This window comes from Centruroides vittatus, unplaced genomic scaffold (genome assembly GCF_030686945.1).
Source record: "Centruroides vittatus isolate TY-2023 unplaced genomic scaffold, ASM3068694v2 scaffold_712, whole genome shotgun sequence".
Lineage (NCBI taxonomy): Eukaryota > Metazoa > Arthropoda > Arachnida > Scorpiones > Buthidae > Centruroides > Centruroides vittatus.
The window spans coordinates 590,504-616,906 of NW_027122715.1; the positions used below are offsets into that span (position 1 = coordinate 590,504).

General features: G+C 29.0%; 1 protein-coding gene across 1 annotated transcript; it reads left to right on the forward strand.

Annotated features, from left to right (window-relative positions):
* Positions 1–3,818: 3,818 nt before the first annotated feature.
* LOC136989622 (uncharacterized) lies at positions 3,819–26,005 on the forward strand. Its single transcript, XM_067287845.1, has 5 exons — positions 3,819–4,139; positions 16,618–16,689; positions 20,624–20,890; positions 24,239–24,269; positions 25,337–26,005. The coding sequence occupies exons 2-5, from the start codon at positions 16,628–16,630 to the stop codon at positions 25,808–25,810; spliced, it is 834 nt and encodes a 277-aa protein (XP_067143946.1). The 5' UTR covers positions 3,819–4,139; positions 16,618–16,627; the 3' UTR covers positions 25,811–26,005.
* Positions 26,006–26,403: the final 398 nt, after the last annotated feature.

Here is a 26,403-nt window from a genome sequence, read left to right on the forward strand (position 1 = left end):
AAGTAATTCATATTCTCCTCATTCGAATTGAAAATGGTGGTTCCGGTTAAACGAACACGAAAACTGATCTTTATTTTTTGTAACAACAAACGATCCTTAGAAATAAGAAGACTGAAAATTTTTTATTTGTGAGTGAATTCGTAGTTTAAACTATTAGCGAGTTTAAACTATAGATTAGTAAATCTGCTTTAGTTAAACTGCTGGAGGTCGTTTTAAACTACTTTCGAAGGAAACACCTTTATTGCTGCTGCTTTGCAGTTTGTAAACGCTACTTTTGTATAAATCAAATGTTCACACAGAAAAAAAACGCAAAATTGTAACTGGGTAAAAGTTTTTAAAACTTATTATATCGAAGATAGCCGATGACACATGTATTTCGCAGTTTAAAATTTTGTAAAAATTCTTTGTTGTTCATACAGCCATCTTAAATTTTGCTTTCAACGCCTCCAAATTTAGCTGTAACGACCATCTTCAAAGCAAAAAGGTAGAGATAAGAATAAAGACACATGTCTCTATGATTTAAATATTGGTTGTCATGGTTTCACATTAGCCATAATATATAGTTGCAACTTACCCCATGCTCTGTTTCAATATACTCCAGGTATGGGATAAATTGAAACAAACGGCATTCTGAAAAAAATATTTGTTTCTGAAAATACTGTTTACAAAACATTAAAACAGCAAATACATCATGACGTCAAACTAATTGCCACATCTGAAGACATGACCTTTAACATATTTCCATTAACAGTTATTCAATAAAAAAGTCCAAACCACGTACTGTTTTAACCTGCCCCGATCTGCCCTACTTCAGGACTTGGAATTGGCTTAATTATGATGAGAATAAGGACGTGGTATTCTGTCATGTCTTGTCATGTTTTGTCATTGTCATGTTGAAACTGCGTTTCGACGTTTAAGTTCACGAAGCTACAAATGAAAGGCAACTGCATTCCTTGTAATTGGAAAAAAACATATCAGGAAAAATTGGTAAATTTGCTGATCATGGGTCGTCACATTTTCATAAGCTAGCTATGGACATTGTTGCAACGCTTCCAAAGACAATACCTGGCATCAGATAGATGTGTCCATGAAAATGAAAAACAAGAAAATCGAAAATACATTTTGCAAATTATACAGGGGTTTAGGCAGGTAAATTCTATTCCTAAGAGGAAACAAATCCGAGTATGCCATCAATTTCGTACAGATATTAAACGTTTTTAAATGCCAGATCCACGATGGGACAGAGGACGAGAGCCGGACATATCTGGACGAATTACTCCCAAAAAATTCGCGGGGTTTTTCGACACGTCCGGATTCAATTCTGGGTCCCCAGAGCGGTAGGCCGTCACTTTTAACCGCTTGGCCATCCGGTCATCGAGGTAGAAGGGGTAACCGCTTAACAATTACACTTCCGCTTCGGGATTCCATCTTCTAGCAATATGTTGAATTTCATTATATTGTCCACTTCCATAGAGTTTTCTTGGCAGATAGTAAAGAAGTAGCTTCCCGTTGCTTTCATTTAACAATTAAATTTTATAGATATAATGCATAATTGTATAAAAGGCGTATACTTTTTCGTTCGTTTATGTGACATACGATTCGATACATAATAACCAAGTTAAAGAAATAATTTGTATTATATATCGTTTGTTAACGATAAATAGTTTATTTTCTGTGTAATAGCAGCTCTCATAAGTAGTAAATAATGTGTAATACTATGTTATTATATTTCGCTGACCAAAACATTTACAATCCAACCGAGAACATACTTTAGAATCAGTGAAAATGGGGTCTAAAACTGATTGAACTTTAGTTGTTTTTTAAAATTTGTTTATTAATCTATAAATTTGTGCTATTATATTGGGGTGTTAAGAAAATTGCTCTATTTAAAGATTGATTCTTCAACCAAATATTAAAAACAGGCAAACCGGGGAAAGTCCCCGGAAATCAGGGACGTCTAGTCACTTTAATTACATAGCACAGAATGTATTTTGGCTTTGATTTCAATGAAAATTAATTTGGTATAATTTGCCAGATTTGTAAACTTTATGAGATGTTTTCATTAAATTTTGAAAAAATTTATGTTCCGCAATGACTTCTAATCTCGAAATCACTACCTACATTGCAACGTCCGTTTTAGTTTATACAATGCTTCCTCTTAATATTTGTACGCTGTCTCCTAGTTTTGAAATTTTTGTTTCATTTCACCAGTAGCGGATTATGTTTCTTTGAGACCCCAGGCGCAATTTAGTTATAAGGCTTTTTATGTAAAAGTAAAATACTTTTACATTAAAATACAATAAAATATTCAATTTATGAGTTATGTCACTGTTCTTACCGGGATGCAAAATGTACGCTTTTTAAACGTTTGCTAAATTTTTAGAGGCATATTATCTTTTGCTACGTAATTTTTGAGGACCCTCGAGATCCTAGGCGCGCACCTATTGGGTAATCTACCGTTGCATTTCTGCAATCCTTCGCTTAAATAGAGATAAAGAGTAATATATATATACACTAACAATCAAAACTGCATCCAGCAGAAAGAAATAATTACTTACTACTTAAAACATTTCTAACCAGCTTTGGTTGCTGAGATACATTTATTTAATAATGATACGCAAACGTTTAAGTAAGCAGTCTTAACATTGTTTGTGCTGACAGAAAATAAAATTTTTAATTTTTTTCGGGTAGGAATAATTACTGGCTCCTAAATTTTTCCAGGCCCACGGTAAACTCCTCATAGAATTAAATATATACAGGCCTTCTCTCGACGGCCTTATATAGATATATGTGTAATTAATGGAGACCCCAAATTGTCTCAAGTTGTATTATTAATTTTAGATTTTAATATAACGTGTGCTTTATTGTAAGGCATTCTTCATTTAAACTAAGTAAGCTAGCTTTCTTTTAGACGGCCGGATGGCCGAGCGGTAAAGGTGGCAGCCTACCGCTCTGGGGGACCCGGGATCGAATCCGAACGGGTCGAATAATCCCCAGGAATTTTTCGGGGGGTGGTCCGTTCGGATATGTCGGGCCCCGTCCCTCACCACCCGGTCGCCCCATTGTGGGCCTGGCCGAACCCATAATGGGCCTACTAAAAGAGGCCCTCTTAGTGCCTACAGGGCGGAAAGAGTTAAAAAAAAAAAAAGCTTTCTTTTAATAAAAAATAAAACTGCAAAAGAAGTAGAAGAATTGAAGGCATAGGCATACTATTAGCCCATTGAAAAATTAAACAAACAAAAAAATTGATTAATAACCAGTTTGGTGTTAACTATAGTGTTTAAGTCAAAAATCACGTTTATATTCTTAAATTTCCTAGAACTGTTTCTAGCATTAACGGTAATAGTTTTACAAAGAGATATTTATGATTAGCAAGTAAAATTTCCTATTTATATGAAAAATTTTATGAGAATCACCGAAAAAATTGATGATTCAATAATGATTTCGGAGAAGTAAAGATGACAAAAATCAATATAAAATGCTGTTTCTGTAAATTAAGAAAAGGTAGTAATGTTATGACTCATATTTTACCAAAAATAATTTACGATATCGAATTAATTTAAACAAATTTTTAATAAGGATTTTCATCCTTATCAAAATCCGAATTTATTATATTAACTGCTTTAGTTGATGAAACATTTATCACCTATTATAATGATGTAGATAATTGAACTTATTTGATAATGAAAAAAAAAGGCAAGATATTTATTATTTTATCTGAATGTAACAAATAAAATCACATGTCATTGCCATTTATTTCTAAGAATTTATTTCGTCGCGTTGCCACAACAAAGGGGTAAGTTTTCAACACTGTTTAAGTGTATTTCCTATTGGCTATTGCCTAGGCATTACGTCATTACAGGAAACGTGTAGGCGCTCAGTTTTTGAGTTTACACTGTGTAGACTAGTAAATACTGCTGTGCTTAGTCTGTAGTTTATGCAATTCGAAAAATGAAGAGAAAAATTCAACGAATGCATTCGTGATTACATCAAACTTTAAGAATATCGGAGAGGAATAACAACGTTTATCGATGTTAACCACTACTTGGAAATCTTTGCCGAACTGCCATATATTTATGAAAATAAATATTGTTTTATCGAGAAATTTAAATTTATTAATATTTTAGTATACAATAAATGTAAGTTATTTACTATTTTTACGTTAAGATAATTGATTGGTTAACATACACGTGATCAGTATATTGCTTGGTGAAATTGACAAATTTAATTAATTAGTTTGATGAAATTGACATATTTAATTAATCAATTTCAAGAAAACGATCTGATACGGTTTTTAATATGTGTAACATTATATATTGCACAATACTTAGATAGCATATAGTGGATTAAAAGTGCAGAAGAATTACAGTTTATTGATTTGATGTTATATTTAAAAAGAAAAACAAACAGAAGCTAAATGTGATATAAAGTATAATAAGTGAAATTAAAAAATCAAATGCTGTTTTACTGATGTTACCTTATAAAATCAATATGTGTATAATATCCTATGATAAGATATAATTCTAGTAAAATAATACCAATAGGTATTATCAGTGCTCTTTTTTAACTATTAAAAAGATTACTGCTGGTATGCATATGTGGTGGCTGAATATATAAAATTTTTTATTGAGCAACTTTTAATGCTATCTGTTGGTAGCGCATTCTTGCAGAAAAATAGCTCTGGGTTTTAGTTAAACGTGTAATGCCAGTAAAATAGCATCTAAATCTTGTCTTTAATGCTTGGTGATAATTGCAGATAAGTGTTCTGCAATGTATTGTTAATTATTGCAAAATATAGTTAATGTTAAATTGCTTGTGTAATATTTAAAAATAGCCATATTAAAATCTATGCTACTTGAACAGATACAAGTTTAAACTGTTTCTGAAATGAGCTACAGTTTTTGAATAAATTTCAAATTATTATATTCATAATTAATATGAAAGATAGCCAGTCTGTTTTACATTTGTGTTAGCCAGTCAGTTTTGCATTAATTTTTTCATATTCCATTAAATTGAGAGAGTGTTAAAATGAAAAGCATGAAAATAGCTGTTGCATCTAAAACTTTCTCACTAATAAATAGTTTTAGGTTTTGATGCTAGCTACATTTTGCAGAAAATTTTATCACATAAATCTATTTTACTCTCTTTATTTGCAAACATGCAGAAAATTATTTGAAACATCTTTCTTTAATGAATTTCTCTTAAAAATTTTGGATTTGGTTGAATTAAGAGCTTTTCGAAATGATTGGTATTAATGAGACTACATCAGAAATTAAGATAAATATTAACATATTGCATTGTTGTTATGAATTAATAAATTTGTTAATAAATTTTAATGTACTATAGATTAAAAATTTCTTATTTAAGTAATTATTGATGATACTGTGCTATAGCATATCCATCTATAGAGGTATTTATCTGAGAAATATTTCATCATTTATTACCGGTTTTGTTACCTTATGATTAACTTATAAATATCAAAGGTTTTACTTTCAAAATAAAATAATATTAGCTGCATATGCCCAGTGATGCTCATGCTTTTAAATCGGATGGGGATTGGTGAGGTTGAGTTGGGAGTGAGTGATAAAAACAATGGTATCAGTAACTAAAATGTACATTTATTGTCCTCGGTATTTACAATAACGAAACTGCAATACACAAAATAATTGCTTGAGCTAAAGTTAATAGGGAGTGAGACCTGATGTGTTTGTCCCACAGACTTAACATTGTACATTTGCCACTTTGCCATGCCTGACCCATTGCACTTTCCTGAAATCTCTTTTCAGTGGCATCATCTACAGCAGGGATTCCCAACCTTGTGCCTACGGGCGCACATGAACCCGTGTCAAAGTGTTGAAATAATGAAAAAAATTCGAGCAAATCCTTTATCACATAGATTGTTTAAAGTCCTTGTAGAAAAGGACGAATCTTCCCAATCTGACCTTATCTTAAATATAGATATAAGATGGTTAGGTAAATGCAAAGCACTTGGCCAATTTTTTGATCTTTTGGAAGAGAGAAAAAAAGTCAAACATTTGAACAATTAGATAACCTACCATGGTTGATGGACTTGGCTTTTTTAACAGACATATGTGAAAAATTGAACAGTTTAAACCTGGATCTTCAGGGAAAAAATAAACATTTAGCTGAAATGATTAATTTTATAAAAGCATTCAGAGCCAAAATACAGTTTTGGATAAATAATATGTTGAAAAATTCTCTTGTACACTGATGAAAAAGTGACTGATGAAGATAATTTTGACCTAACATTATTTATTACTTATCTTGAAATACGTTTGGAACAATTTGAAAGTAGATTCCATCAATTTACCATTATTGAACCTGTGGCTACATTTTTTGTAAATCCTTTTTTTACACAAGTACACATTACTGAAACTGCTAAATCTATAGCAGAACTTTTTTAAGAAGAAACATTAATAATTGAAGAAGAGGTTTTAGATTTTCAAAATGACATCATATTAAAATCTCACAATATGATGAAAACTTTTGGAATTTAGTTGATCATAAAAAGTATAATCTTTTGAAAAAAGGAGCCTTCAAAATCAAATCCTGTTTTGATTTCACATATTTGTGCAAATCTTTATTTTCCACCATGAATATTATAAAATCCATCTTAAGAAACAAAGCAATAACAAATATATCCCACTAACCTTATAAAGCTTTACAGAATTCAGTTTAACACAAACGTTTTTGGTCCCCTTAGGACCACCTTCATGCGGAATTCGAGTAGAGAAAATCTTTCCGTTTCGGATATGTTCCATTTTTGAATTTTCTTTCAGATTTAAACAGAAATTCAAATACAAAAATGGAACACATCCGAAATGGAAATTAGAACACATTCGAAACTGAATTTAGAACGGAAAGATTTTCTCTACTCGAATTCCGCCTGAAGAAGGTCCTAAGGGGACCAAAAACATTTGTGTTAAACTGAATTTTGCAAAGCTTTATAAGGTTAGTGGAATATATATGAATATTATATAATCAAAAATCAGATCTCAACTTAATAATCTTAAAGATTGTTTACAATTGGGATTATCATCTTACACTTCCAACTGTGAGAAATTAGCAAGTGAAATACACTGTCAAAGATCACAGTAATTCAACTTTTATAATAAATATATGTTACAAAATGCATGTTATAACAAAAAACATAATATTTAATTTTTTTTTAAAAATCAATTTGTGCCTGCCACTATTTTTTGCAATCTCGAATGTGCCCGCAACACAAAAAGGTTGGGAATCCCTGATCTACAGGATAAGATTTAATTTGATACCTGAACCATATTTTTAGCCTTAGCATTTATTCAAACTAAGTTGGACAAACTGTAATCCTCTTTCAATTAAATTAATATATAGATTTCAACTTAAATATCTTTATTAAAATTTTAATATTTTAAATTTTAATAATGAAATGTAAGAAAATTAAATATTAGCAAAAAAAAAAAAAAGTAATTATGACTGAACTTTTAAACTGCCAACATAGGTAACTTAATTCCTTTGTACATTTTATAATCAATATGTGTATAATATCCTATAAAGTTACAGATCAGAATGTTAACATATGGACTAACTCTGCAATACGTTAATGAATAATAAAGGATGAGTTTCTTAACATAAATTTATCTAAATGTAATGTAATTTAATAGATTTGGTATAAAAAATTGAATATAAAAAATATTTTAAATTAAATTAGTAAATAATCATCTATGCAGACTTTTATATTTGAATATTAAACTTTACTTAAATATTTTAAAATAATTAAATCAAATTAATGTTAAATACTGTAAGTGGTAAGGCTTCAGTTATTATATAAGATGATCTTTTATTTTTGTGAATAACATAGTTATAAATAAGGTTTCCGTTCAGAATATATTATTATCTATTTCAGATGAATATTTTTGTAGTTTCATTTTCAGATTTGTTAAAATATAAATGTTTTTTAAAATAAAAAAACGACTATAAAAGAAAAATCATTTTAAACTATGACAGTTTAAATAGAATATTTAAGGATTGTCATTCTGAAGTTCATTCAGTAAGCTCATAATTGAATATTCAGTTTAGTACGCCTGCCACAATATGATTATGCTAAGGTATGTATTCTGAAAATTTGTAATTTTTCAGATGATTATTAGTTGTAATAAATAAAGTAAGCAATTTTTGTTATTAAAAATTGCATACTCTACTTTTACTTCTAAAAATGTTAGTTTTTTAAATAGCAATGAAGGATTAATACAATTCAGTCAAAATGCATTTATGAAATAAAACATATTGTGAAAAAATGTTTAATTTTGGTATTCTGAGTTTTGTATCTAATAATTATATAAATTGTTTTTAATAATTATTAGTTCAAACTATTATATAATTTATAATTTTCCTGAATATTGCATACTAATAATTTTTCAGACATTAGAAGACTTATAACATCTGAAATAATAATTTTATATTTGAATCTTAACTTCCTAACCTACCTATTTTTTCTCATGTTCAAAAGTGACTTAATTTTTTTTTATAACTGTTTTCAGATTTATTTTGAACAGTGGTACTCTAATAATAATTATAAATTTTTTTGAAAAGTATAATAGATAATTTACTTAGGAATATATCTATATGAGCTAACTTGAAAGCACAGCAGGAAGATATGGGAACCTACAATTACAAACATTGTTTATTGAAAATATTGTAATGTTCTTACTAAACATTGATAAATTAACAAACATATTAATGAACATTCATACATATAATGATGTGAAATTATTGCAATTCTTGTGCATATGATAATTTTTGAAGCACAGTGTTAAACACAGTGAAACAAAGAACAGTAGTACTATGTTTCTCTTCACAAATACTTCTCATATCTTGCTTCCAGAATGTATTCCACACACACATGTGGTATTGTTATTTTTTTTCAGTTGGTGAAATGGCTTCAGGAAAATGTCTTTGTCGGTTGGAGTGGGTGAGATGTCTAGCCTGGCTGACCTGATTTCAAGGAATAATACCTTCCGTGTGTTTCTCAATAAGTTCTCCCATTAAACTCAAAATAAATTTTAGAGTCCTTTGTATTGCCAGTTTTACCATAACGAATAAAGAAATTTGATGTAAGCAATTTCCAGTTAAATGAAAATTATCTTTTTAAAATACTTTTCTTCTTTCTTTCTGAGGATTGGGTATATCAACATATGTTCATCTGCACAGTTAACACCTTTCATCATGTTACAATACAAGACAACCTTTAGTTTTTTTTACTCTTTCTTTCATTTTCAACAGTGCATACCATATCTGTAGTGTGTACTGTTGAGAGAAAAACACATCCCTTTTAGCCTTCCATTATAAAGTGAAGACTTTTTCTCCTCTAGACATGGAAATTTATCCTTTAAACAAACTTGCGATTTTTGAGGGAAGGTGGAATCTCATTCAGCATCATTTTATTGTCCCATAAATATCACTCAAATCAAAATTAGGAAATCTGTCAACTGTAAGTAAAATTATTCATAGTCAAAAAGTACTCTTTCTTTGAAAGTGATTTCAAGAGGATCATAACCACTTGGTTAGGGAAATTTGCATAATCTGTATCAAATTTTGTGCTTTTCCTCATGTAAATAATTTGGGACCACAAATATTCACTAATAGATTTACACAACATAAAAAAACTTTATTTTAAATCTTGCTCTTTTCACTAACATATATTAACTTAAATCAAGCTGATCCTTGTAAAGAAGAAATTTTTTATTTATGGTAATTGGATTGAAAATGGGGAGAAAAAAAATAACAACAACTTTGTTGCTATACTGAACTCTCTCACTCTGACAAGATAAGAGTGAGAGAGCTTGTGGTTCATGTTGACAAAGTAGCAATCAGCTAATTAAATCAGTTTGTTTTAGTCTGTTTAGAATACTGCAACATGTTCAAAGAAATATTCAGAAATTAAAAAGAAATATACCAAGTTGCCAACCATTTATATGTGGGAAGTAAATAATTTTTCCTAATGGTAGATTGTGAAAGTGTGGGAAATTTGGTATACTTCTCAAAGAAGCTTTTGAATTTCATGTTCTTTAGCTTTTTTCAAGATATGTCATCAGAAAGTATGACATTGCTCAGATTGTTACAAACATTTGCTTGCTTACAGTATTTTCTTGGCTCTGTAAAAAGAACTATTGTTTTACATTGCAGGCTGAGCTTTTGGTTCTGTTTGGTGATGTGGACCTCCATCTTTGTATGTTGGATATCCTGATATTTTTTCTGAGCATTGATTTTCTTATTGCATAACTGAAAAAATTGCAATTTAAAAAAAATAAAAGACTTGGACAAAAGATAATTTACAATGGAACTGTAGCAATCCTCCTTTTCAACTAAATGGCAAACAAGCAGGAGAAACATGATAACTACCCTGACAATATATGATTTTTTCCATTGAGGAGAACTCATATTTCTATTCAATCCATTTTATATAATTTGCAATTAAAGATTTTGATTTTGCCATTTCTCTCTGTCATCAAGCAATGTGCATCACAAAATGTATTCTGTTCAAAAGAAAAATGTATCAATATCAATATACCATATTTACTCACTTATAAGACAATCTCGCATATAGGACGAGGTGTGACTTTACAAAATAAAGAAAATTAGATTTATTAATACAATTTAATTTAATTTTGTTTAATCACAAATAAAATGTCAAATGCATGTAAATGCACACATTGTCCCCGCAAAAATTACTGGCATTTTAAACTTTAAAGAAAAATTTTGTGAAATCGACAACATAATTTGTTCATGTAAAGTTGGACAGTTGGGAACGTTTTTTGCCAATTCTTAACAGTTGAATCCACTCTCCATCAATTACACTTATGAGTTTCTCCGAATTCTGATTTTCGAATAATCATCTGTTTTCACATGGGAATGGATTAAAACTTATATCAGGCTCCCATGTGATTTTGGAATTTCAAATTGGAATTCAATTCAAAAGTTTTGCTTTTCCTATTGTTATTCATCTTTACTCCTGACAATACACAAGAACGATTCAAACGACCCAGATAAAATACTTTTGTTTTTAAACACCAGAGGGTGAGCATCTGGTAAAAACTGCAAACACTGTTCATAAAAATTATTGCAAAAATGCAAAGATGAAAATATTTTCCAATATATCTCATTCTCTTGGAGATAAAACCATGAATTCAGTTTTAAAAACACTCAGAACTGAAAAAGCAAACTGCCATTTGCATCAAATCATGCTTGCAGAATAGTTGCAACATCTTTAGTAACTGTCACAAGTAATCAGCATGTATTTAGCTACATGAGGTGGATTAAAAATTACTTTAGATCAACGATGACAGATTCAAGACTAAATGTGCTTGTGTTACTTGCATGTGAGAAAACTTAGATTTAAGAGATAGCCCAAAGTGGAATAAAGAGAAATGTCAAAAACTAAACATTAATAATTAATTATTTTTGAAGGATCATTCCATAAATCCAGATCATTGATGTGTTAATGTATACATACTGGTACATGATGGTTACAGATTTAGTTTTTGAACATTTGGTCTTTAAAAAATGAGCTGCATAAAGAATCAATTATTTTGCAAATTATCTTTATTAAAACACTCAATCACTTGAAGGGATGGTGGGATAGTTGGCAAAATGAGCTCTCGTGCCTCCTCAATCCTAACCTCTTTGGAATGCCTCTCAGAAAATTATTCTAGATCTAAAATAAATTGCAAGTAGAATATATTAAATTTTATTAAATTGCTTATTGTTGGATATTTATTTCCCTTTATTTTGGTACAAAAATTAAATTATTCCAATAATAATGAGTGAATATTCTAAAATACTCAAATTACAGTGTGTGCTACTTATTGTAATTACTTTAGATCTAGCATATACTGTAACAATAATCAAATGATAACATTATGAATTGAAGTAATTAGACCACACATAATGCATTCAGGGGTGCACCCAGAGAGGGCAAAGGACCTTGGCACACTCCAAAGAAAAAGAAAAACAAACACTAGAAAATTTTCCAAAAATCTTTTCTTAAAATTTATTATTTTATTTATATTGTATTATATTGTCATGTCTTCTTTCTATACTAATTATGAATTAGTGGTCACATAAGATGAGAATTTTATTGAATTTGCATTAAAAGATTTTTTATTTGTTCAACTTGGCTCCCCAAAATTAAATCTTGAGTATACCACTGCACACATTAATGGAATTTCTAGTTATATTGAATCAAATAATATAAAAACATGTTAAAACAATTAAAAATGTTTTAAATGAATTACTAAATTTATTTTTAAAGTTTGATTATAATAATAATGATTATAATAATTGATTATTGATTATAATAATATTGATTATAATAATAGTTCCTTGCTTGCTATTTTTTTGGCAATATTTCATTAATATAATGTTCATATTCTAATGTTTTTGAACAGTATAGATGTGTTTTTGAACTAAACACATTTATACTGTTATAAGAATGTGCTGTACAGTACATAAGAACAAATGGAAAATGTTTATTCTTATGTACTGTTCATTTTCTGCTGGATTTTTTGGTATGCTGTGATTGTGTGCTTCTTGCATCTAAGCATTTAAGGATCTAGAATATCTTTATGTCGATTTTCTTCAATTTTATAGCTAATTCTCCAGAGCCCTCTTCTGATATTGGAATTTCTGTCAATTACCAACCACTCCAAAAGATACTTTTGAGTATCTTTTGAACACTTTTTTACATTATTCTGGAAGAAAAAGATTGGCCTGAGTGAGACTTGAACCCACAATTACTAACTGTGCAGATGCATTATCAGTCTATTACCTGAACCTCTGTCAGATCTTTTCTTCTAGACCAAGCCAGACCAGACCAGCTGTTTTCGTGTTAATGCTGTTGATCTCAGTTGATATAACAGTCAACAGCATTAATATGAATATGACCAACATTGGTTTAAAACAGTAGAAATTTCATTCAGTGAATATATGAGCACAAATACAATGCATGGAATAAAAAACAACATAGCTTTAGCCAGTTTCACCAACTTGGAAGACATTGCAATATGGATGCAGAAAAGATCATAAGGAACATCACTTCTTTAGCCCCATAGGTATACCACAGAGAGAATGAAGATACCTTATTTAAACAATTTAACAGGTGAATGCTTAAATGCAAAAGATGCAGAATCTCTTGCCCTTACATGGAAATATACATTAATTAATATGATGAGAACTGATACATCAGTATAATTTAATACATAATGTGTATAATCCACTCTGTTATATACTTTGTAATATTACAACTAAACATAAAATAAATAAACATTAATTATTTACTTGAATCTGTTTATACACAGTCTTGTTATTTTGGTGTATTTAAATGTTTAATTATTTTCAAATACAGGTTACCACTTATAATGATCACATTGGTTCAAGACTGTTTTGATAATAATAAGTAGTTGATAACAATATCTAGCAACTGTCATTTTTCAGGGCAGCCAGTGTACAGCGGCATGTATTTACCAACAGGGCTGATTAACCAATCAATTGCAATTGAATGATCAATCTTGAAAAAATTTTTGATTGAGCACTGCAGTAACACAATTTAGTAACACATATTTTTATCAAATTAAAAAAGTAATATTAAATTATTTTCAATATTAAATCATGAATGAGAGAACTTACTTATACTGTATATACCAGACATTGGCAAATGTGGCTCTTTTTGAGTTACATGTGGCTCTTGCTGAAAGTGTTAATTTCTGCTTATTATTATTATTTCCACAGTTTTGTGAAAATATGTAATTATATATATGTAATATTTAGTAATTTATTTTCAAGTTGGTGCAATAAATTAAATTGACATTTCAAATCTATTCTTTTAAGTTCTTGACCCGATGGGGGACACCCTACCCTTCCCTGCCTTACCATACTATCTGCCACGACAGTACAAAACTGCGGCTCCCATGCATTTTGCAAAACCTACATTTCGGCTCCCACTGAACTCTTGCTTGCCCACCTCTGGTATATACAGTAATAGGTCATTGTTCATACAGATTACTATAAACTTGTGTTACGTTACATTATGTTATTTTGTCTAACAGTATATTGCAACTAGTTTTAATACAATGAAAGTTGATTGCAGCAACAAAAAGTTGGCCTGCCTGTCATCAGTAGGATAGCATATTAAGCTATAATCATAAAACTAAAGGAAATCAATTTATGATATTATTTAATAAATAAAAAATTGATAAATACAGTATTACAATGATAACTCCAATATTTACATACTTAAAGTTTTTGATGTTCTAAAAATATCTTATTCAGGAGTAACAGTTATAGTGCAGCAGTTCTCAACTAATGATACATTAACTGGTGTAGAACATATTTAATAAATCTGCAATCAGTACCATATTTAAAAAATAGCAAAGATAATTATTAAATAATACTGCAAGAAAAGAAATAACTAATATTTTTAAAACTTTATTTTAAACTAATTCTAATTTGTCAGTTATAAATAGCATATTTGCTCTAGTTTAATTTGATGATTATAAAGCAGCAGGCAGATTACAATAATTGACAAGATTTTATAGGAATGTAGAACTGGTTTAGGAAAACATGTTTTGATTACATTAAGCAGTTCACAACATTAACCAGTGACAGATTACATAAGGTGGCAGCCACTATATTTGTATTTATTTTGAAGGTTAACATTTCCATGTTCTATTTATAACAGTTCTATGGTCTGTCAAGCAGACTGAAGATGTTTGATTTTGAATTAACCACCATTGTTTGTGGTATGGTTATTTCTTTAGCAGTTAAAAAAATTGATGATATCAAATTTCAGATGGCATTTAGTTTATTTCATTTCATCAATATTTGATGTTGAAAATAAACCAAAAGTTTGATGTTTCTATATCTAACAAAAATATGTTTCTGGATTCTGTAGGATTTAAAGATGGAGTTATTATATATAAAGAAATCATTTATGTAACTGTCTACTAGGTTTATTTATTTAATATCATACTGTTACAAGTTTTTGAAACCATATTTAATCATGCATTTTCAGTGTAGTTATTAAATTCCTTTATTTACATTTTTTTTTCCATAATATATATTTCAGACATTTCATTTATAGAAAAAAAATTATCTATATTTCTTTATTTCAGAAAAATTTTGTTAAAATACAGGGTGACAATAATTAACCCGTACAAGTTTTTTGTATGATAAATTTATTAAAGAAATGAAAATTAGCAAAACAACAGCATATAACAGTGACAATACTTTACGTATTAATCAGATATTCAGCCAGTTTCAAAGTGGCCTCCTTTTGCTTTGATGCAGAGCCCGAAACGCGTTTTGAAATTCTCAGCGATGGGCCACGCTCTTCTGGAGACAGTTTGTCTCACTCCCAGCGCAAGGATTGCTTCAGCGACTCCAAACTTTCATGGTGCTTAGAACAGGCCCTGGCCTCCAAAATGGACCACACACTGTTGTCCATTAGGTTCAGATTCGGCGAGTACGGTGGCCATTCCGCAGACGAGATGAAATTGGGAAAATGAGCCTTGCACACTCCTGAGTCTTCTTCGCCCTGTGTGTCGGCGCCGAGTCCTGCTGAAACGTCCATTTTGCACTGCCAAAATGCTGCTGAGTCCACAGAAGTACCACAGCCTCGAGAATGTCACGGTGGTACACATCTTGATTGATTTTGGCCCCTTGATCAACGAAAACAAGGGATGTCTTGCCGCTCACACAAATTCCGCCCCAAACCATGACTGACATTGGATTTTGTGATGTTCGATGACGGCTGAGCATCCAGGAGCCCTCACGGACCAGTTCCTGTTGTTTTGATGGTTGTACGGAGAAAAGCTTCTCGTCTGTGAAGAGAATGCACTCCCATTGTCGACCTGCGGCCCGACGCTTGAGTTAACGGGATCTTTGGAGTCTCACGCACTTGTTTTCATTGGTGAGGAGCTGAACCTTTTGGAACTTGTAGGGCTTGAGTACGAGTTCCTTTTTCGCCATTAACTGCACCGATTCGCGATTGATTCTGATCTCATGAGTAATTTTTCTCATGGAGACCTTTGCATGTCAGTCAACTCGCTTTGTGATGATCGTGTTGACAGTGCACTTTCTTCCATGTCCGGGATGGTCACCATTGTGGCCAAGCTCCTTGAATCGCCGAACTGCATCTGAGACTGTCATTTTTGGAACACCGAGCAGACGAACAATTTCACATTGATGCTTTCCTTGCCGGAATAGCTCCAAAATTGCACAACATTTGTTCGACACCATTAAAAAAATAAAGAACTAACCCTTATTACATCGAAAGTACATCTACACGGGCAGGAAATCATGGAGAATTAAACAATAGTATGTAAATTGGTGACAGTAAAAAAGTTCAGGTGCAGCATTGCTACAAACTTTGTACGGGTTAATTATTGTCACCCTGTAATAACAAAATTTTAATTCCATTAGTGATGACATAGATGTTGGAACAAATAAAGCATACTTTTTCATATTATTTATTGTAATACTATATCTTTTATTAATAAAATTACTTAAAACCTATTTTAGAAAAACAAAATAAACTAACAAATTAATTTTCTTTGACAGATAAGTAAAAATGACTGGAATTGTAATGAAATCTGGACTCATTTTATATTACAATATTTGTCAAAGCCAAAGGTAAGAATTTTTTGGAGTAAATTTTTTGTATGGAAAATGTATTGATATTAGTTCAACATTATCTAAATTTTTTTATAAATTTTGTAGGAATTTGACCACACAGAACAAACACAAATAAAACAGAAGCTAACAAATGTATACAGGAACAAATTAAACTAAATTATTAACAACATAGCTGAATTCACACATTTAAAGCAATAAACACAAATGTTTCAATATTCATATACCTATTTGAGTTATACATTGTGCATATATAAGAACAACTCCAAAGGAAATTAGGGAACACATTAACAAAACATAACAAATGTCACTGTAAGTTCTCCATTAAAAGCTTACTCTTCCTCATAAAGAGGAAAGATGAACCTCACAATAAATCTTCATTATAAATACAAACTCTACTAAATTACAAACATTACAAAAGTATTTCTACAATAAAAAAAACATCGCAATTGCATAGTTGTAACTCTTGTAGACAAAAACAATATATGATTAAAGCTATACAGTACTGATCTGAATGATCTAAAAAACACAGATACCATAAAGCAGGCTTGAGCTTAGAACAAGTCTCAATGATAGGCATCCAAATGAATGAACTGATGTTGACAAAACTGTTGGCTATTTGGGGATGTCTCTTTGGAAAGATGGAAGGATTTTTAATTGTTGTACATTCATGATCACCAACTTATAAATACAAAAACTTTAAAGAGCACATCTTAAGACACAATACTTACAGATAACACCTACAGGAAATGCCACATTATGCAGGAAACAACATATCACATCAAATTGCAATTTTAGCACAAACAAACTACTTATATTGATATAATTAAATAGTTCACATAAAGCACAAACACAAATTATTATACATAGTGCTACCATTGCTAACAGACAAATGCTCACCATACATAGTCTTAGAAAACAATACATAAAAACTATGACAGATCCATAATTATTGATAAGACAGTTCATTACAACAGACTAGACACCACATTTATTGACAAAAAACAAAAATCACATTTATCATAGTCATAGCTGTTCCAAACATCCACAACATAAACAATGTATACACTGAGTAAGGTATTTATCATGCCTATAGTGTTTTTTGCACAGACATCATATCACATACACTGCACAGAAGTTGAGAAAACTTAGGCCTTAACAATAGAAAGCAGTCATACTAAATACATACCACATAGAAAGTTTAAAATACAAATACAAACACAACCAGTATATATTCACAGTAACAGTTTCTCTGTGGATATGACTTGGTCCAGTGTAGCACTAAGGACCAGTGTTAATCAAATAGGTTACAGCCCACCAAACTTCCAGTAATATTATAATTAAAGCATGAATTGGCACACACAAAGTGAATGAAAGTGAACTAAAGGCATAGCATGATATACATGCCTTTAGTAGTTTTAGGAAAAATTGCAATGACTGAAGAATATCTGTAGCACATAAAAGATTTATCACATTTTCTAAAGACAGTCTTTGTGTCTTTAGACAAAGAAAAATCTATTTGACAAGTTTGTAATTGTGAATTAAAATTTAAAGGTAACTTGTATCCAGTTTTAAATCAACTTAAACACAAATAACCTGTGTGTTATTTGCATGAAATTTATGCTACTATAATTTTGATTTGATCACATATTTTAGTACTAGTATGTAGTTTTGTTTTAGACAAAAAGGTTAAAATAATTCTTTATTCAAAAAGATAGTATTTAATAGATGGCCAAACAGATTAGATTGCTTTAATTGATTTTTATTAAGATGAATGAATAATTTTTAAATGTATTGTCATAAAATAGATAAAATAGTCAAGAGTAGTATTTCCCAAAATATGGATTGTAAGTTGATTTTTAGTGGGACTTTAATACAGATGTCATCTTAAATATCATTTCATGTTAGTGGTTTACAGATTGACAGAATAAATTTGCTACAAAATATTTTTCAAATTTCCCCTAAAGAATTTTCTTCAATGTTATCATTATTGTAGAGAGTAAAGATTTTATTCTATTATTTTTAGCTTATAATGAAACAATTTTTAAAAGAATTTTCAGTTGAATTTTTTCTTAATTATTTCTTATTGTCTGAGTGATGTATTACTTTTAATTTTTTGAAATTAACATTGATAATCATTACTATTGTTATACAATATATCACAAATATAAAAGACTGATATTGATACAAATCATTGAAATCAACTACATGTACAATCACATCTCACTGCTGCTATCTAACAAGCACAGAATGCATCTAACTGGAGAATCTACTGGACACCTCCAGTTCTAGACATTTCCATTGCTAAGGTTTCCAAAGTTTTAATCATATTTAAGCAGTATCACTTCTCTGAAGTCCAGTCCTGATACAACTGTGTGTTCATTAATTTCAAAACAATTTACCAAAATGTCTTGTCAGTTGTGCTAGTTCGATCACGGGTATGAAGGGGTTAATTATAATGGAAGTAAAGCATTAATGGTACTCAAATTGTTTCTTTTTTAATTATTGTCTCAATTGAGGTTATCATCTTTGTGGATACAGCAAATGGTTTAATGCCACTGCTGTGAACCTTTCTTGTATCATAAATAACTGGTTGATAAAGACGTCAATGATGATGCAGAAAGATGAAATTGAAGAAAAAATAGAAATTACTGCAGCAGATGAAATGGTTAATCAAAGAATAACAATTGAAGTTGAGAAAGAGCCCTCAACAATGAATTCCAAGCAATTAAAATGAAGAAAAATTTGAGAAAGTATGATTTTGACTGCTTAAAACTATAATATATACCTGCAGAAAATTACTAGAACAAAACTAAAACTTAACCTGCACTATTGTATATCTCATGCTTATAAGAACAGCCAATCTTCTTTAGATGTGAGTTTGTAATTGTAATTTAAAATTTATATGTAACTTGCTCCATCATATAACCTGCATCTTTTTCAAATTGTTTTTTAAACACAGATAATCTGCTGGTTATATGCATGAAAATATGGTATAAGAAACAGAAAGAACCAATATAACTTATTTGCAGTTTATGACAAACTTGGGATTTCATCAAAAAACTTGTGCTGTGGAAGAATAACATTGAAAACTGCAAATATGTAATAATTTATCTAACACTTTAATACTTCTTCCAGCAATTATTTTTTTAAAAAACATGTTTTTGGTCTTTTCATTAGGCATATGAGCAGAAAAAAGAATTTGAAAGTTTCCAAACATTTTTAACTACAAGTATGACTATTATGAATCATTTGAAATTTTTATCATGGAAAATAAGATGAAACCAATTGATGGTATACACTCCTTGATCGCTGCACATTTGAAGAAATGCTACAATATGCTGAAAGAAAATTTTGGTTTTTACTTTGAGTAGATGAAAAACTGTCAGCAAAAGAACTGGATTATAAATCTATTTTAGAATGACATGACAAATGGAATTTTTCAGGCTTTCAATAAAAAGAACCAAATTATTTAAACATTATTTATTTTTTATAGTTATTAAAAGCATGATGAAACTAGTTATTTTAGGTAAATTTTTCTTAAAAATTTGTACCAGTAATAAAATTGTCACTATTTCATTAATGTGATTTTTTTTTCTGTTAGGTAAACTTTATAATATTAGCATTACTTATGAAATTATTTGCTTATTATATACCTAAATACACCTATTGTGCAGATGTTATATTTGTCAGTTAAGAATTAAAAATATGTGTAGAATTCTTTTCATCTAAATGGCTTATAAAGAAAAAATTTATTATTAAAAATTTTTTCAAATTTTAAGTTTATCTGTACTTCATTGAATTTATTTAAAATGATCAAGTTTTTAAAGTAAATTTAATTAAATTTATTTTTTATTAGATTAAATTATAATTAATATATAATACTTGTTTAAATTATATGATACAATCTTTATTCTTCTTTTTTTATTTTCAGTGATATTAATAATGATTATTGGCAAAAATGTGTTGTTGATGTAACTGATAAAAAATTTTTGGCATGGCATACTATTACTAAAGAAAATGGTGACATTTTACAAGGATCCGTCCAGTTGGGATCTGAATATGAAATTCTGACTTATGATTATTGTGAAATTTCCAGTGATATCCCAACAGTGCCAAAAGAGTACAAATTGTCACAGATGTTTGGAATAAAGAAAAAGAGCTTTAAATTTACATATTGGTTCATTGATATCACAGAAGAGTAAGTAATTAATTTCTGTAAAAACTTAGATTATAAATAAATGTTATTATTTCCTGTTTAGAGCAGCAAATAATAAAAGCATTTTTTTTTTAAATTTTACAGAGCGTCAATATAATTATTATTATAACTTAAGATATTAAGGCATACTCAAACTTCAGTCTTTATGACACGGAATAAATACATTACTCGTTTAATTTTTCAAGTATACAAAGTTGTTTCAAAAATGGGTTTGATTAACATAATATCAAAATAGCTCTATCTGAATTCAAGAAAAGCTTTAGAAATGAAGAAAAAATAATTTCTTTATTTCTAAAGCTTGAAAATACCAGAAACTCCCAGCAAAAAGATTTATAGAATTCTTAATAAAAATTTTTTTTAATTTTGATGATTATTTATAGAAACTGCTTATAATATTATCAAAGTCAATTCAGCTGTTATCATTAAATCAAATTTTAAATTTTAAGTAATGAAATATAGAATTTTTAAAATAAGTTTGTTTTCAAAAGCAATATATAGATTGATGTTATAATAATGCAATGTTATAATAATTAATGTTATAAAGTAATATATTTAAAAGCTGCAGTTTTAAAAAATAAAAATTACATAAAATTAATATTTTATTATTATTATATATTAAAAAATATAAAATATGCATATAATCATTATAATTTAGATTTTCAGGAGATAATGGTTAAAACTAAAGAAAAACAAAGTTACTTTGTGACTAAAACTTTTGATCCATATAACTAAAAACACTGATATTTATATCTGATATCTGTATTATGTATCTTAATTTTTGATAATAATTTTAATAGTAATAGATTATGGCTCTACAGTTGTAAATGAACAAGAGAATAACAAAACATACAAATAACAAATAATAAATGTTTGTTACTTATTACAGTAAATCATGAACTGAGGTAACTTTTAAATAAAAGTACAGTAGAGACTCGTAAATTGGAACCCCGGTAATTGGAATTGCCGGTAATCGGCACGATTTTCAGTCGGACTGTGTCGTGCTGAATCGAACATTTTTGATACTAAATTTACTTCTAAAGTATAATTTTCATGTTTTTATATTCTTCAATATATTTATTTTGTTTGTACAAAATAAAGAAATAATTTTTAACGATACGATAGCCTCGATTATTATTATAAAAATTTTCGTTAGGCTTAAAATCGACGAAAATTCAACGCAAAGCGACACACAATGGAGAAAAATTTGAACATCGGACAGGTTAATATATTTTTTCGTACATAATCCGTAATCGGAACAAATCCCTAATCTGAACAACCCCAGTCCCCAATTGATTCCGATTTTTGGTTCACTACTGTATTTCAATTTTATTTAAAATATTTCTGGAATGTTTTGCATTTTATTTTATATACTTTTGCTGGGAGACTCAAAGTATTTGTATTTTCAAATACTCACAATAAGTATTTGTTACTTGAACCAGTATTTGAAATACCAAAAGGTATTTTACATATCATATATTTTGAACTAACTGGAGAGATAGATGACAAAAAATCATATCTTTAAACTCCAGCAATGAGTTTAATAAAATAAGAACATTTTTGACCAGTTTCACTGACCTTCTTCAGTTACAATAAAACAAAAAATAGAACATGAATACAAAAGTTTTAAAACAAGAACAAGAATCCTAAAAATAAATAAATAAATAACAGCAATCATAGTTTTATTAATTTCAACTATGATTGCTGTTATTTATTTATTTATTTTTAAAATTCTTGTTTTTGTTTTAAAATTTTTGTATTCATGTTCTATTTTTTGTTTTATTGTAACTGAAGAAGGTCAATGAAACTGGTCAAAAACAGTGATTTTATTAAACTCATTGCTGAAGTTTAAAGGTGTAATTTTTTTTTTTTGTATTTTAAGTATTATGTTTTCAAAATACCAGTATATTTATTTTATTCTAAACTTCATAAATGGAAGTAATGATATAATTTTTTGATTATATTTAATATTTTTTAAGTATTAAAATTATATTTCTCAACCACTTACCCTCAGCAATAACGTAAACCACATACAACACCTTATTTTCCCAAGGAAAATGTTTAATAATCACAAATGTTTTTGCCTTGTTCTACAAGCCATTCTCAGGGTTATATTACATTCTATCATTAGAATACAACCTTCTAATGGAATTTTGAATATAATAAATTTAAATGTGAATAAAAGAACACAAAACAATTTTAAAAAGATGAACATTAAACAAAATTAAATTAAATTAATAATAAAAGATGAAACATAAAATATAATTACAATAAATGTGTTAATATATAATGAGAAACCAAAAATGAAACTAATATTACTTCTTTGAGTGAGGGCAGTCTGTAAACTGGTATGTTTTCGTTTTTTCATTACAATGTATTTCAATGCTGATGGTAATCCTTCAGTGTCCCTAGCATTTAGACACCTGTCTATTATCCTGGTTCTGTATATTTATAACTTTTCTGTATTCTTCACTAACAATGGTGAATGCACTGGTTTTATGATGTTGGCCTCTTATTCTGTCATTAATGTTAGAACAATATAGAAAAGCTCTTCTAATCACTAGTCAAAAAGTGGAAAGTTTATGCATGTGCATATCACTGGAGTATGATGGAATATACAGTGGGTCGTGTATTGATTTCATGTAAACTTTCATGTATAAACTTCTGTTCTTAAATGCGATATCAATGTCCAAATGTATGCATGTTGTACTTTCTTGCTCTAATTTGAGACTCAAACCATCAATGTTATCATTAACTGTGTTCAAAAATTGTTGTATCCTGCTGTTACTTTTCCAAATTATAAAAACATCATCAACATATCTTTTGAATAAAATGATATCATTCATGAAGGAAGTAAAGATATTTTTCTCTGACTTACATAAGACCAATTCACATAGTATGCCTGAAACTGGGAAGCCCAGTTTCAGGCATACTATGACTGAAACTGGGAAGTCTAGACTGTTGAAGCTAAAGAATGACTGGTAACAAATCAGATTTGCCAACTCCTTCAGTTCATTTATATGGGCAATGAATAAAGAAAAACATTGTATTTAAAAAATTAAAATTTATTTCTGTTACAATATAATTTTCTCTTACATTTTTCTTCTGCAGAAAATAAACTCATTTATGTTTGTAGAGTTTATCCTTATTCAAACTACTAAAGCATATTAATTAAAATAATTCAAGCAAATTTAAATTAAATTTTAAATCATAAACATTTTAACAATCCTTTAAAATTTCAAATTTAAGTTGTAAGTATTTACTGTGTGTAGTTTTGAAATAGTTCTGTTTAGTGTCTGTATTTATTTATTTATTTAATTTTTATTTTTTTAGACAAGAATGGATTACATTATTGCAGTCATATGTAAGTAGAAATTTCTATTAAAAACTAATTTCTCTGATTTATTGCTGATATAGATAATTCTTTGCTAGAAGCTATGTTAAATTTGAAATATCAAATTATGGATCTAATTTTTAATCAATACCCATAAAATATTTGAATAACATTTTCTAAAAATTGAAAAAGATGGTAATTCAATATTTGAAACTACACCTGAAACTATTTTTATTTTTCAGTTCCAAAGCCTACATCTTTTTATAATTAAATGAAAAAGGAATCTCATTATACATAATAATAAATTACAGATAGTTATTGACTTTTGGACCCATTTATTTTTGACAGCTTGCTCTTTCATATATGATAACTTGATATATTTTACAGCTTTTGGTTCTCCAATTTGCACTTTATATTTTTCAGCTGATAAATAAAAATTTTTAGTATGCAATGGCACTTCCTGCTGGTTTTGATTTTGATTTTGAGAAAATTAATTTTCATTGTCTATTTTTCATTTAATTTGCTTAATTTTAACATTTTAAATAATATTTTATTCTTTATTAACTATTTACTATAAAAAATGTAAATGTGTAATGTATTCTTGTTAAAGATGATATAAAGTTCTTTGATAATTTGACATGTATTGATTTTAATAAATTAACTTTTCATTTCTTTCTTTGTTTACTCAATCAATCTGTTAGGATCTTTGGTGTTTAGATATCTAAATGGTTATTCTCATTCTGTCTAATTACAATGGAAATAAAGTTTTGTAGTTACAATGGTCTGGACAGGACTCCGGTCATGTTCTGCTGAACCGAGTGACTTCCAAACAAAGATATCCCCAAATCTTGTGCTTACACATAGGTGTAACCTGATTGGATCCCTAATTGTTAGATTTTCACATGTGCAAAAACATCCGACACGAGACAATCATTAACAGTTTTAATAGGAGTTTATGCAGGCATTGCATCAAGAATAAAATGTTTTGTTTTTTTTTAATTTCTTAATTGCAATTAAACATTAAATTTATATCAATAAAGGAATGTAAATTATTTGAGAAAGTTTTTTCTGAACACATCTTAATATTATTTTTGTAGGTAAAGGAAAACTTATCAAGATCATCATCTCCAGTATTAGATGATTGCACAGATAAATTGATTGATTCAAGTAAACAGATGAAAACAGATTCTCATATTTATGAAAATGAATGTATAGTGTATAAAAAGTGCCAATTCCCAATTATTGAACAGCCAAAAGCCCATATTGGAACATCTTCAAATGATGACCCTTCATTTAAAGCTCCAGCTCCTGTAGCTTTAGCAATGGAAGTTGTTACTGATCATACTTGCTGTGAAATGTGTTTTGATTTGTTTTGCTATCCTTTTTTACTTATTCATTCTTGTACAAAAATACATGGTCCCAGTTACCACACATCCCATGTGCCAAATGATGATTGCTGTGGCAATTGTGACTGTTGTTGTTGTTGTTGTGGTAGCTGTGAACCAGGTTGTTGTGACTGTGCTTGTTGTTCTGATTGTGATTGTGGTGATTGTGATGCAAACTGTTGCTAGGGGGGGTCATCAGAATCAAAACACAATTTTTAAAAATAATACATTTATGAAAATTTAAATTTGTTTTTATGTTACATATTGTGAAGTATTTGTTTAGAATTATAAAAAATAAAAAGAGCCAAAAGTAAAGTATTTGGCTTTTTTTAATGGTTGTAGTAATTATATAAAAGTAAAATATGCAACTAAAAATTATATATTGTGAAAATTAGTAGTTAATTTTATTATGATTATATTTATAAAAAGTTACCTAATTGATATAATTTTTAAAAATATTTTAATAAGATAAAATGATCTTTTATTTAAAATATTTAATATACAATAAGTTATAATAGCGAGGTTGAGGTCGAAGTTTTAAATGCAAACATGTGTATGTCAGACATTCAGCGCCGCTTTCCTGTAAGCCTAGAAGTTTGACAATGGTGTTTGGAAAGTTAGTGGAATCATGCTTGACATTCCAAATGCCATTGTCAAACTTCTAGGCTCACAGGAAAGCGGCACTGAACGTCCGATGTACACATTTTCGCGTTTAAAACTTCAGCCTCAACCTCGCTAATGATTCACTTGTATTAAAATTATAATTTAAGTTAATTGAT

Coding starts and splice junctions, on each gene's coding strand:
- LOC136989622 (XM_067287845.1), top strand. CDS start 16,628: ATGACTGGAATTGTAATGAAATCTGGACTCATTTTATATTACAATATT. Junction 20,891..24,238: donor TTCATTGATATCACAGAAGA/GTAAGTAATTAA, acceptor TTATTTTTTTAG/ACAAGAATGGATTACATTAT. Junction 24,270..25,336: donor TTACATTATTGCAGTCATAT/GTAAGTAGAAAT, acceptor TTATTTTTGTAG/GTAAAGGAAAACTTATCAAG.